The 14,714-nt window shown below is 37.9% G+C and overlaps 1 protein-coding gene across 2 annotated transcripts; it reads right to left on the reverse strand.

Moving 5' to 3' along the window:
* Positions 1 to 17: 17 nt before the first annotated feature.
* On the reverse strand, positions 18 to 12,337 carry LOC127617734 (WW domain binding protein 1-like). 2 transcript variants are annotated; one of them, XM_052089820.1, is made up of 4 exons: positions 12,146 to 12,337; positions 7,795 to 7,897; positions 5,905 to 6,066; positions 18 to 4,926 (listed from the first exon to the last, which is right to left on the reverse strand). In XM_052089820.1, the coding sequence occupies exons 1-4, from the start codon at positions 12,293 to 12,295 to the stop codon at positions 4,217 to 4,219; spliced, it is 1,125 nt and encodes a 374-aa protein (XP_051945780.1). In that variant the 5' UTR covers positions 12,296 to 12,337; the 3' UTR covers positions 18 to 4,216. The 2 variants fall into 2 exon arrangements, with proteins under 2 accessions (XP_051945780.1, XP_051945781.1); XM_052089821.1 differs by lacking the exon at positions 12,146 to 12,337 and adding an exon at positions 8,388 to 8,536.
* Positions 12,338 to 14,714: the final 2,377 nt, after the last annotated feature.

The following is a 14,714-nucleotide window of genomic DNA, read 5'->3' on the forward strand; positions in this document are numbered from 1 at the left end:
CTCTTGACAATGTGACTCAATTTCTGATTGTAATGAAATAAGACATTCAGCCATTTTGGTGAGTAATTGAACTAGTCACAGAGGAAATTCTTTGGCTTTAAAACGCTTTTTTATTCATATGGAACATCCTTTGATACTCATTATTTTGGTTGAGTCTTATAAAATGCTTAAAATACAGTTTTATATATAAAAAGAAAGTGACTACGGATACAAAACTAAAACATTGTACCAGGCTTAAAATCAATAATCAAAAGCAATTGGCTTGCAAAGCCTTCGTCACCTTCAAGCACGCACTCTCAATGCATCAGTGTAAAAACAGTGCAATGACAACTTTTCAGGCAAAACTTTCACAATCTCATTTACAGTAAGGTAACCAACATTGTGACCGAGACTACTTTTAAATCAATACCGCTGGTCTTAAACATCAAAGAACCAATGAAAACTTTCAGAACTAGAGCTAGAGAAAGAACTTCATGAGCACCCATGTTGTGACAGATAACTTTTAAAGCTTAAACTTAATAAGCCATGACTAAACCAAAATCAGTTAAGTATTTTGATAGACGCATTCATGATGCAATAAATGGTCCAATTCATTCCAAACCCTCAAGTCAGACAATACTGCTCAGTGAATGTTTGCGAAGGCACCAAGCCTTTGTTGGAATCTGCCTCCAGAACCAGTTATTTGAACCTCATGTTCCTGCTGCATCAAGTTTTAAAGAAATAAGCCCTCAGTTCACATAGGAACACACTGCTCTGGTGATCTACAGGGCCGACAAACTATCCATGCCCAATAGACTCTGATATTGTAGGAAGCATAACTACTAACATGAACCAAAGGTCAAATAAACAGTGGCTTGAAGAACAATCCTACTTAGAGACACACAAACATAGTGTAGGAATGCAGTGGAGCAGCTTAGCGCAGTCTCACTGCCATTGAAACAAAAAACACACTGTATCTCATTAACCAGATATATAAGTGCTACTCTGAAGAACATGTTAACATAGCAATAACAGTAACCTTACCTGATCTGCTACAACAAAACTTACATAAAAAGCTTACTCTATGTAATAAAGCCTATACACAAGTCACCTTACTGTTAGTGGCGCAAGAGTTCCCTTACAGTGTTAAGATACAAAAATAACTTAAGGAACTATGGGTGAATACAGAAATTGAATTAAGGCAAAGACTACTAACATATTTTTAAATTATATGTTTTGATGGAAGGATTATCAAGTGATCCTTTCAAACAAGTAATTAACATTGACCAAAATGTCACACCCATTAGTATGCACTTGGTCTGTTATTTCCACACACTGGCCCTTGATTATTTTATGCAGTAATCCTACCACACACATACTTAAGGCATATGAAAGCTAGTAATATCAACAAAGGCACCTACTGTAAATATGCAAGATGGGTTAATTCTATATACAAAAGGTATATTTGGCCTTCATTTGAAGAGTTGTTGCATAATGAACTTCAAATTTCACTAATTTAAAGCATGTGGTATAACAACAACGGTGGATATCTGCTTGTGGATCAATGTAAATAATCATGCAAAATATCGCTTAGTTTTGGATCAAGGCAAAACCATGTAATACAAGAACAGGACAAAACAAAGAGAATGACAACCCTATCATGTTTAACTGCTTGGTAGGGGGCACTTTTAGGTGACTTGCATTCAATTCTCTGAATAGCATCATGCAGTGATATTCCAGACAAACATTTTGGGGGAAAAGTAAAAAACAAGAAAAAAAACTAAACATCACCAGCAAAAGACAATTAATGAACTGAATTGTCAGTAGACTGCCCTGTCATGGCACTCTTTACCCTTTTTTCCTGGAATCTGTTTGCACAGTGAAATCTTGTCCCTTTGAGAGAGCAAGTATTTTAAATTACATTAATGATAAAAATGTTAGACCAAAAACAACCACAGATAATTAACTCAGACCTTAAAGAAACAGTTCACCCAAAAATGAAAATGATGTCATGTACACTGCATACTTTTCTTCTTCACAACACAAAAGTAGATATTGTAATGAATATCCCAGTCCAGCTTTTCTATATAAGACAGTGGACTGTTAGGGGCCTACAGTGGATTTTTCAAAAATGAAAAATTCTCTTTATTCTGCAGAACACAAACTATGATTTTTAGAATAATATTTCTGCTCTACAGTCCATCAATGCAAGTGAATAGGGTGCCAATATTTTGACAATCCAAAAAGCACATAAAGGCATCATAAAAGTAATCCATACGACTCCAGTGTTTTAATCTATATATTCACAAGTGATATGACAGGTGTGGGTGAGAAACAGATCAATATTTAAAGCTACACTGTGACCTTATTTTGTTGTTGTATAAAACAAAAACAAAATGTTATTAATGAGAGAGTGCAACAAAAATCCATCTTCCAAACCATGTCTTTTCCCAAATACACTTTGATAAACCTATAAGAATAATAATTTACATTTTAGAGCTGTCGAGACGGATTTAGCGGGAAATTGCATATGTAATTTGCCCTTGCGTGTTGATGTCATATCCGTACACAGAGACAATAAGCTCCGGCTACTGTAGCGTGTATGGTGTGAGAGTAGCTGAAAGTTTGTTTGTGTCACAATGAGCAAGAAAAATTTACCATGGATCATTCAAAACGGCAAACCTCTGGGGAACCACCGGTTGTAAAAACAAAAGAAACCCCAAACAGAGCAGAGTCTTCAAGCAAAAAGGGAGAGTCCGTAATAAAACTTGAATCAACATCGGCTTGGCTTTTCAGAGGTGGCGACAACTCCGAGATCTGAAAGGATTTAAAAAGACCCAGCAATGTTTTTTTTTCTTATTCAACAGGCAAGATATTTTATTGATATGGTTTATGAATAATTGTGTAATCATACAACTGTGTGTGTGTATAGTGAAATTAAATAATTTTACTGTAAGCAGTGCATAACATTTAACTTGCCATCAAGTATGTTTATTTTTCTTTATAAAGGCAATCATTTATATAAATAAATCCTTTAGTCCTAGGCAAGCCAAGGACATATGAGTCTTGAAATCACGTTGACCACTGGTTGGTAATGATGACAATCTATTAATTAGTTACTACCGTGGTCTATTTGGACAGAATATCATAATGCAGTTCTAAAAACTTTACGTTTGACTTTACCACATTAGCAATCGTTGTCTAATGTTAACGAACGTTGCCTAACTTTTGTAACGTAATTTATTTCAAAACATCAATGTTACCAATGTCAAAACAACAGCATAATTTATGGCACTTACATCCTAGATGTTTTCATATATCTGTCTTTTCCTTTCTTTTGTTATTTATTTGTCCATTCGCTCTGATAAGATGGCCTGTACACCTGCGTATATCGGGGCCTCAAACCACATTCATCTGCACAGAGCAGAGCGAACCACAACTTAAGCCATTACCATAATGTTTTCCTGCAAGACACATTTTACTTTTTAACCGCTAGAGGGCCAAAAGTTACATAGTGTCGCTTTAAGTTTTTGCTAGAAATTGTTCTCCCTTCCCAGTAGGGGATGATATGCATGAAGAATGTGAATCATCGAAAACACAAGAAGAATGCGAAAGCTTAAGTGGAGATTGACTAAGCAGGGAGGAGAATTAAGAGTAAAAAAAAGATTGGTTTCTGATCTGTTTCTCACCCACAGCTATTAGATCACTTATCGATTACTTTTATGCTGACTTATATAAATAATGACTGTCATTGAAATCAAAAGACAGACTGGGATATTCATTAACATATTTACTTTTATCTTGGTGTTATCACAGAAGAAAAACAACATGAGGGTGAGCAAATTATGACAATTTTCCTTTTTGGATGTACTAATGTCTCAGGAGGCAATCTGCCTCCAAAAACAAACAAAAAGCCTCAAAATCTACAGTCATGACATTCAGAGCTGTGTGAAAACACAATAAGAGTATAAACCAGTGAACAGAATTTCCCGTGGCTTTGATCCTGACCTCTCTTTGAGGCAACCGACCCATTCATGTCTTAATAAGATGATCCTATTAATCCATAAAAAACGTAAAGGATTTGCATATTAACACCCTTCTAATACACACAGTCTCTTTCACACTCACAAAAAAGAACACCCAAAGTGACATTGCTGACAGTACAAAAACTGATGTACTTTGAAAAAGTAAAGGGAACCAGCACTGTAAAACAAGTCTCTGCTGGAACTGGTTGTGCTCAACTCTGAGGATCATTGTTGCCATGAAACTGACCCTCCTGTTCATTGATGGTGTGCAATTGAAGGCAGACCGGGGGTCGCGGAGGCTCCCTGTCTGAGGTAGCCAGACCCTGCTCCTCGACACCTAAACCACGAAGGCTACTACTGCGGGGATTGCAGCTATCACAGAAGTCCTGCTCTTCAAGCAACCCTCCTTCCAAATGCCCTACTAGCTCCTTCATCTCTTCTTCCTCTCCATCCCCAGGCCCCTGGCTGCACACACATACCTCAATCCCAGAGTCCCCAGTGAAGCGCCTATGACGCCCTGGAGTTTTGTCGTTGATGTCAGGAGAACAGTCCAAGCCTTGCTCTCCAACTTTAGTCAGATCCTCACTGCTTTGTTTGACCAGGCTGTGTGAGGTAGCACATGCTACCTGCTGGAGTTGCCCATCCTCCTCTAGGCTGAGGTATGGTTTATGGGTGTTTCTGGTTGGGCAGTGTGAGGTGGGAGAGTGGGGCTGCTCGATGCATGGCCCTGGGGAACAGTTTTCTGATGCAGAGGCAACAGGGCTGCACTGCAGTGGGGGGCAGAGCTCATCTGGTTGTTCAGAGCACAGGGGGACAGTGATGGTGGACTGGCCTGGCTGAGAGGCACTGTATGGAGGCGGGGGTGTCGGAGGTCTGTTCTCGACTTCCTCGTAGGCGGGTAAGAGGTAGCCAGGCAGAAACCCTGGAGGAGAGGGAGACAGATAATTAGGGATGATTAGTGATTTGCATATAAACATAATCTGATCCACTGTGACATCCAAAACAAGCTTTAGTTATCATATACAGTACAAAAGTCTTAGGCACATAATGTACTTTTTTTGTTTAAAAAAGCATTAATCTTAAAATAGTTATTTATATATTCAGGAAATATAAAATGTTAGACTCACAAACATTACTTATGCAAATAAAAAAAAAAAGATTAGAATTGAAGAACAGGGAGTCCTGCAACAGATGCCCCCCACTGAACAAAGCCACAAACTGAACATCATGCCAATCTGGGATTACATAAAGAGACAATTGAGACAGCCTAAACAGAAAGAAGAACTGTGGTGATTTCTCCAAGAAGCTTGGAACATCCTATCAGCAACAACCAAGAAAAACTGTGTCCAGGTGTACCTAGGAGAATTGGGTCTGTTTTAAAGGCAAATGCGGTCACACCGAATATTGCTTTAACTTTGCATGACATTAAATGATAAACGGAAACTATTTATGCCATTATTTTTGAAAACATCCTCACTATGTAACGTTTTTCATAAGTGCCTAAAACCTTTGCACAGTACTGTATGTATTATTATTAAAGGGTTAGTTCAGCGCAACACCATTTACTCATGTTTTTCCAAACCTGTGTGATGACCTTTAACCCATGGAACACAAAGGGAGGCACAATGCTGGTCTTCGTCACCATTCACTTTCATTGTATGGAAAAAAGATACACTGAAAGTCAACATTCTGCCTAATACTTCCTTTTGTTTTCCACAGAAGACTGTAAGTCATACAGGTTTGGAACAACATGAGGGTGAGTAAATGACAATAACATTTTCAATTTTGGATGAATCTTTAAGAAAAGTGGGTAAGCTGCTAGAAAAGCAGAAAGACAGATAATAGAGTTAGAATGGGTTAGAGGCAGAGTGAGAGAGAGAGTATTATAGCGGGTACTGACTGAAGTAGAAGGGTAGAGAGGTGTAGTTATGGGCTTCTCTGTAAGCGATAAGGTTGATCTCGTGCTGCCGTTGCTGCTGCTGCAGTCGGTGTTTGGCTCTGCGGTGGTGACACAGGCAGCAGCAGCCCAGAATGATGATGAGTGTCAAGACCAACCAAAACCCTGATAAAAGAACACACACGACAACACAGCAATATTAATCACATCAGTGAAGCAAATCTCTTCTGCTTCCAAACAGCGTTGCCTGACAAGAAAGTTTGTTGGTCAGTTGGTTTCCATTTTCGTCTTGTCATGCTTGGGAGCCAAACTGACCAGACAGTGAAATGCCTTGTGTCCAAAGTTCTGTTTGGCTGTGATTTTGTCAGTTCAGCCAGTATTTCAGTGCAGACAGAAAAATTGCTTCATCACGTTTAATCTACAAAGTTAGAATTGAAATATGACCAATATGAAGGCTAACTGGAAAGAAAATCCCACGGTTTAAAAGTTTTCAAAAACATTTACAAAAGGAACACTGGATTACTTTCTGACACTGATTTTTGGAGATCATATATGAGTTTAAAAAGCAACATAATCACCTAAAATATGTTGGTGCTTTCAAATATTTAGAAAATGAATCTAAACATCAGTAAGCTTTGGAGTATATTGCACATATATACACATACACATGTAATATACACACACACACACACACACACACACGCGTGTTTACACTTCTCTGCTTTTAAATGTCGAGGTAGAACACAAAACAGACCAGTTTACAGAACCTAAAATGTAGCATCAGATCAGAGGAGAAGAATGTGTTAAACTTTAGGGTGGGACACTCATAAGCCAACAGAAAGAGCCGTTTAAGTCAAAGTCATGTGAGAACCAAGTGTGTGAAACTTCGCCCCAAATAAAGCAGAGACCTTTTCTGGCAGAAGGGGGTCTACTTTTCCTAATAGAAAAATGTAACGCAGCTGTTTACAGGAGCTGACCTGATCTGGTTACACTGCATTTGTGCGCGTTCGGGTCGCACATATTTGGCACAATGCAAAAATCCCAAGTGCAGGCACTTGACTCAGCAGAAGATGTGCTGTAATTACCGTGGAGATGATGTTAGTCCTCAGTTTTTAAAATAGATGGAACACCAGAAGGAGAGAGGTAATTTGATAACACAGGAACATTGCCAATGGGTGTGAATAGGGCAGAACAACAACTAGATCAGGGCCCGACAATGACACAAAAGTTATAACACAGAAATCAGTCTTGTAATTAAAAATTCAGATGAGAAAGTTTCTGTGAGATATTTGTTTAAGATGAATGAAGCTTGTCCAATCCAACTATGAAATCATTAACTGTTGTCTGTTACGACATAGGTCACTTGTGTTTATTTTTAAAATGATGTAAGTTCCAGTAAGTGGTGTGAATGAATGCTTAATTCTCATTACCATTTACGATAACAAAACAATCACTGTCAAACAGGAGTCTCGAATTATTATTATTATTCTCATAAGGCATGCTGCCTCCTGTCCAACTGATGTCTGGCTCATTGAGAACAAATGCAAGTGGCACTTTATTCCCCTAGACATTAGACTATCCTGGAATTGGACATAGACACAGACCTAATGGGTTATCCACAAGTTCAGGAATGACTGATGGATGCTCCAATGACTTACATTTACATTTATGCATTTGGCAGACGCTTTTATCCAAAGTGACTTAGTGCACTTATTACAGGGACAATCCCCCTGGAGCAACCTGGAGTTAAGTGCCTTGCTCAAGGACACAATGGTGGTGGCTGTGGGGCTCGAACCAGCATCCTTCTGATTACCAGTTATGTGCTTAGACCACTACACCACCACTGTGTGGAGGATTCCAGACTCTAACTAGTCATGATCTTGAGATACTTACACCACACTTCATAGTAATAGCTGCAGCACTGGGACTCTCCACAGCAGTGGCCCGAATCACAGATGTAGCTTTGGTTGTTCACTCCGAAACACAGCAGCCTGTTCTGCAAAACCAAACACACAGTACACACACAACATCAGCCTAAATATGATAAAAGGCTTTTGAATCCTTCCACGATGCTAGTGTTGTTAAAAACATCCTGATCACAGATCATACACACTCTTTTAGGCTGCTTTCAGTTTATAAAAAATGGAGAATATAGCATTTAAATAAACCTCGCATAACAAAAATGGGAATATTCTTGATGCTTCAAAGACCACATCAAATATAAATGCAGACGTTTTCAATGCAAGACAATCAAAACAAAAAAGTACATAAATGACCTCAAAGTCTGCAGTGACATTAGACTGACTTCATCTACAGATTACTTAAATAAAAGCACATAAATCACAAATACAATTGAGAGGAGAGGCAAATCATTATACAATCCCTTGAGTGAGAAGATTGTACTATAAGTAAAGCAAGTTAAGTTAAAAATTTGTTAAATTGAAAAAGAATGCAGAATTCGTAGCTCTATTGAGTTCCTGCATTACCTGTCTAAACCCCAGCAGAAAAGGCATGATAGGCTTCTGATAGCAAAATCAACAATCAGCTCAGTAGAGACAGTTGTATTACAAACTGAACTGCAGAGACCAAGGAAAAGACAGAGGCTACCCTCAATCCGCACATGGTACAGTGCGACATGAACTGCCCCGTTTATTGGCTGGCGGTCTCAGATTAAACACCCTCATGGCATTTCAAGAGTGAGCTGAGCTCTGCCAGGGAATGCAAGTAAACAGGATGAACAGACAAACGGTCTGACCCTCCTCCCTATGTCTCACTCCCTTACACACTTAGACACACAGACACTATGATGACAACTGCAGGGCTGACAGATGTCTTTTGAGTGTTGAGCTAGATACAACACACACTTGCAAAAGATTGTGAAATTGAAAGCTTTCCTGATGATGAGCAATGTTTAGTACTCCTAATTTACAGTCAGAATTCCACTGGCTTTCACTTGCGGTCTGTTGAGATATATGAGATAGGAGATATTCTAAAAAATCATCTGGGATTGCATGAGGATAAGTAAATGAGAATGTTCATTATGGGTGAGGTGAACGATCCCGTTAAATTAGTATTCTGGGTCCAATACAAGTTAAGCACAATCACCAGTATATTGCTTATTACCACAAAATAATGTGTATATCTTGTCCCTCATTCATTTAATGAAAAAGCAAAAATTCTGGTTAGAATATGGCACTAAAAATGTAAGTGAATAGGAGCAAGTCCATAAACATTAAATACACATTGTTTAAAAAGTTAAGCCACAAGACAAAACTCATTATACATTATTTTAGAGTTATAAAGTTATATTCAATGTTCCAATTTTGTTGTCATGTCAAAGCAACAGCAATAAACCCTGTAATCTGATTTTATAACACTAAAAACATGTTAGCACATACACAGATCAGCCACAACATTAAAACCACCTGCCTAATATTTGTAGATCCCCCTCGTGCTGCCAAAACAGCTCCAACCCTTATCTCGGTATTGCATTCTGAGATACTATTCTTCTCACCACAATTGTACAGATCTGAGTTACCGTAGACTTTGTTAGTTCAAACAAGTCTGGCCATTCTCTGTTGACCCCTCTCATCAACAAGTTATTCCCATCCACAGAACTGCCCCTCACTGGATGTTTTTTGTTTTTGTCACCATTCAGAGTCAATTCTAGAGACTGTTGTGTGTGAAAATCCCAGGAGATCAGCAGATTCAGAAATACTCAAACAAGCCCGTTTGTCACAAACAATCATCAATACGATTATCTAATCAGCAAATCGTGTGGCAGCAGTGCAGTGAATAAAATCATGTTCAAAATAATGTTCACATCAACCATTAGAATGGGGAAAAATATGATCTCAGTGATTTGGATCGTGGCATGATTGTTGGTGCCAGATGAGCAGATTTGAGTATTTCTGAAACTGCTGATCTCCTGGGATTTTCACACACAACGGTCTCTAGAATTGACTCTGAATGGTGACAAAAACAAAAAACATCCAGTGAGGGGCAGTTCTGTGGACGGAAATGACTTGTTGATGAGAGAGGTCAACAGAGACTGGTTCGAACTGACAAAGTCTACTGTAACTCAGATAACCGCTCTGTAAAATTGTGGTGAGTACAATAGCATCTCAGAATGCTATTATAAGATTCGGGTTGGCGCTGTTTTGGCAGCATGAGGGGACCTACAAAATATTAGGCAGGTGGTTTTAATGTTGTGGCTGATTGTTGTGTACACCTATATTGTATCAATGTAATTGACTGGCTTTATTCACTTCCATTGTAAGTGCCTCACTGTAACTGGAATTTCTGTTCTTTTAAATAAATGAGGCGATTCAAAATGATTTTTTTTTTCTTTTTGTGGTAATCAAAATTATGCCATAAGCTGTCGATTGAGCTTATCTTAAATTGAACCCAGAACATTCCTTTAGGTTCTAGTGCCATATTGTACTTAATTAGCATTGAAAAAAAACATGAAATTAAAATGTGTAAAATGCATAGCCTGTTTGTTAAATGTTTTCTCTTAGAATGCGTGGTGTTGAATGCGTGTTTAAGGGGGTCACTTCATTCAAATAGGGCTCCCTTGAAGAAAAAGGTTGGAAAACACAGACTTTAAATCAACATAACAGAGACAAATTCAAGCCAGTCCATCTTAAAAATATAGAATGGGACTGTTGTAGTAGCCTGGTTTGAAAGCATGTGGTTTCTGTCATGATGGCAAGCAGACAAGATTTGACATCAGCAGCTTATCTATTTCACATTGTCGGCCACTTGCATTAAAGGGATAGTTCACCCAAAAATACAAATTCTCATATCATTTACTCACCCTAATGCCATCCCAGATGTGTATGACTTTCATCTGCTGATCTCAAATGAAGTTCTATACAAGTGAACAGGTGGCAAAAGTTTGAAGCTCTGAGAGAAAAAAAAAAATATAATCACATAAGTCAGCATAAAAGTAATCCAGAAGACTCCAATGGTTAAATCAATGACTTCATATCACTTATGAAGATATGATATGGTTTAAAACCCTGGAGTCATATGGATTACTTTCATGAAACCCTTGTGCTTTTTGGAGCAACAACATTTTGGCACCCATTGATTTGCATTGTATGGACACACAGAGCTGAATTATTGTTCTAAAAATCTTCATCCAAGTTTTGCAGAAAAAAGCCATACACATCTGGGATGGCATGAGGGTGATTCAATTATGAGAACATTTTTATTTTTGGGTGAACAATCCCTTTATCATTCCACCAACATTCCCTCTGAGACAACAACTTTAAAGAACAATCTGCGCACTCCATGTTATTTTCATTCTCTGACCTTGACCTAACACCTGTCACAACAGAAAAAAAGAGCACATACCTATATACATGCCTTTCACAGTCAAGGCAAGAGTGAAATCACAAAGACTCAAAACAGCCTTGATCCATTACCAAAGAAACCTTTTAGATATGCAAGTTTTCTAGATACAGAGACCATATATCACATATCCTGTTAATCACAGTCATCTGTATTATTCAAAACTTAGATCTTATCAGTAATTATGCCAGCTGTAGTATTTGTAGAAGGTCTTTAATGTTTCTCTTCAATCATATTGCTGGCAGCTTTTCAATTGCTCTGGTCTGAGAAGAGATCTAAGTGAAAGCAATTATGGTGTGAATTGTTAACTTTATTGCATCAAACCATACAATTACTAAGAATAAAGCAACATCTGACAAAAGACAAGGCTATGGATCAATTATGAAAACACCGTTGTTTCTTTGACACACACCAAGTTGAGAAGGTGGAAAAGAGGTAACTGCACTATCTCAGATTTCACACACATATCATCACAACCGTTCACAGTACCCAATTCAACAACAACCTAATTCACACTCAAGTCATGTTAGGGACTCGAGTCTGTTGCAGCTAAACATGATTGAAGCCGTTCAGATCAGCCCTCCAGGTTGACGTCTCCTCTGCCAAACCTATGTGCGTAAACACTGCCTATTTTGATCAAGAGTACCAAAAAGATAAATGTCGCATATAAAAACAAAGTACAATCTTAGTTACTTTTACAGTGAAAACATACACGAGGGCTGTTTCAAATCTAGAGTGCTGCCTATTTAGACAGCATCTTTAGGCATCCTAAGCGCGATTAAACGCGCCTTTATTGCCCCAAAATGCTGTCTACTTAGGCAGCTCACTGTGGATTGAGCCGCAGCCACAGTCTGCCGGCTAGGCTAATGATGCTAATAGTATTTACCTCGGTCACCGCTGCCTCCAATGACACCGAACCGACAGGTGCAATAACCGCGTTACTTACAAACAACCCCATGCCTAGTCTTATATACTCGACCCCCCACATTCCGCCCTTCCCCGTGGCCTTAGAAACATCTGCGACAAGGTAGGACATTCAGCTAGCCTGCAAGCTAGCTTCAGTTCCGTCTCTTTCTTCTTTCTTTTTAACTCTCTCTCAAACTCTGAATGTCTAAGAAGCTCCGCCCCTTGCAATGGGCTGCTGTTATTGGTCCGTTCAAGCGAACACTTCCAGGTTTGACAAATTGCAGTGGCTGATTTATCTGTCGTTTAAAAAGCGACGTCATCTCCAAATAGGGCGTGACTTTGTTGTTTTTCACCAGCTGAGACCAAGAAATCAGCTAACGTTGAATTTAAAGGGACAGGAAATAGCGAAAGAAAGAAAGAAAGAAAGAAAGAAAGAAAGAAAGAAAAGAAAGAAAGAAAGAACATAAATAGTAAAATTTACTTGGTTTATTCATAACTGAATACTTTCCATGCATGTTATCCATGCCAGTTTTGGGAATAAAAAATTATGGATTGTTAGTATGGACCTATTTATTAAATTGTGTTCTCCTCTTTTCAAAGCTGTATTGCAGTAGAGCCTGCACTGTTTTAGAAAGAGTATGACACATGATATAAAATGCACTTAATGTGGTTAATGCTGGAGGAGCAGATTATAGCAAATAATAATAAGACAGTTCTGTCATAATTTACTCACCCTTATGATGTTCTCGACTTTCCTTCAGCAGGTATTTACTTTTTTCATTGATGTTACTTATATTGATTGATATTTGAGACCATCAGTGATAGGAAGCAATGGCTGTGAATGAAAAATACCTGTGAAACAATATAAATAAAAACATTTAACAAAAAGCAACCGAGGCATATACATAAGTGTACACTGTATGACTAATATGTTTACATTGTAATCTGGTGATGTGAATAAAGTGTTTGCTTCATAATCTTGGCGAAATGAAGCCGTGTCACTTGAAATTAAACATTATTGAAAGAAAAATAATTTTTTGAATCTAGTAAATAAACACCATCACTTTTTCAAGATTTAGAATTAGAAATTAAAATTTTGCTAGTCATACATGGATGTCACTGGAAACAGGTCAATACACAAAAGATGTTTCAGTCACCATTCGCTTTCATTGCATCTTTTTCCCATTCAATGAAAGTGATTAGTGACTTAAACATTCTGCTTAAAATGGATGAAAGAAATAATACTGATTTTAAACAACACGAGGAAAGGTAAATTATGAAATTTACTTTAATTACTTAAATTAATAATAAAACAAATGGTCCCACAATGATTTGCAGTGAATGTAGGCTTACTGTATGAAGTCAGTCCCTCTCAAGTTCACACATAGCAGTGTAAGCACAGGTGTAGTTTGTCACATTAACTAAGGACATATTATGACAAACAGAAAGGGTCCAAATAATTTTTGCCTTATCTTTGAATAATAAATCTATTGTTTTATAATTTTAAACTGAACTTTATACTCTGTATCTTTTTATTTATTTGTAATTTTTGCATGACATGAAATGCTTGAAAAGTGCTGGTACTCTCTTTCTTTCAGTAAATGCCACACTGGCTTTGAAATTTGGATGTCTAATGGATTATTTTAACACTTCTTTTAAGTGTCCAAATACTTTTTCTAAATAACTAAATGTCCAAATACCACTGTAAATTTGGATGTGTAATTTGGATCACTTTGGAATATTAAAATTGCAGACATTCCATTACAATTCAAACATTTACAACTATTGAAGATTATCCGAAAGGGCCGATTATAAAGTAATATAAAATGTAGGAATAAGTTCTTCAGTATTTTAGAGTTCTAATGTGTAAAATTATTTAATATCCTCCAGCAGGTTCTCTTTGCACAATCCATGTATCCTATGCTGTCATCGTAAAAGTGACAACCACTGATCCCTAAAAAATCAGTCTAATCTCTCAAGTAAACTTGTTTGTTTTGTGCTAAATGTTATTTTGACAGACATAGCTAAGGGCTCTTACTTGCTTTATTCCTGCAACATATCTTTCCAACTTTGGACTGCGGATTCTTAGGTGAGGCCCTTTGAACCAAGTCGAGTTAAAAGGAACAAAAGCAAACAAATCGCATTGTTCTGTCAGGAATTTTTCTTGTTCACTGCCTTTCATTTCTCTCTTTTTTAGGCACTTCTCTCATTCAGAACAGTTAAGTCAATGGATCCTTACATCCCAGCTTGACAAGTTAGGAGGATACAAGCTAATCCCCTTAATCTGTCTATTCTCCCGTGCAGTGCCAAAGGGGGAGAGGTACCCAGCACAAGTAATCCTATAGAAAAAACAATAGGATTAGACTCCAGCTCTTGGAGTGACAATCAGATATCTACTGACTGATCTGCAAAGTAGGGTCGAGTTTCTTCAAATTAGCTTTTTTTTTTTTCCTCTAGGGAAAGGGTGCCTTTCATTAACTGCTGGTGGGATCCCTTTAGGAGAGATGCTGGAGGTCCACATGAAAGGCATGTATTCTTCACTTCCAGCA

The sequence above is a fragment of the Xyrauchen texanus genome, chromosome 24 (assembly GCF_025860055.1).
Source record: "Xyrauchen texanus isolate HMW12.3.18 chromosome 24, RBS_HiC_50CHRs, whole genome shotgun sequence".
NCBI lineage: Eukaryota > Metazoa > Chordata > Actinopteri > Cypriniformes > Catostomidae > Xyrauchen > Xyrauchen texanus.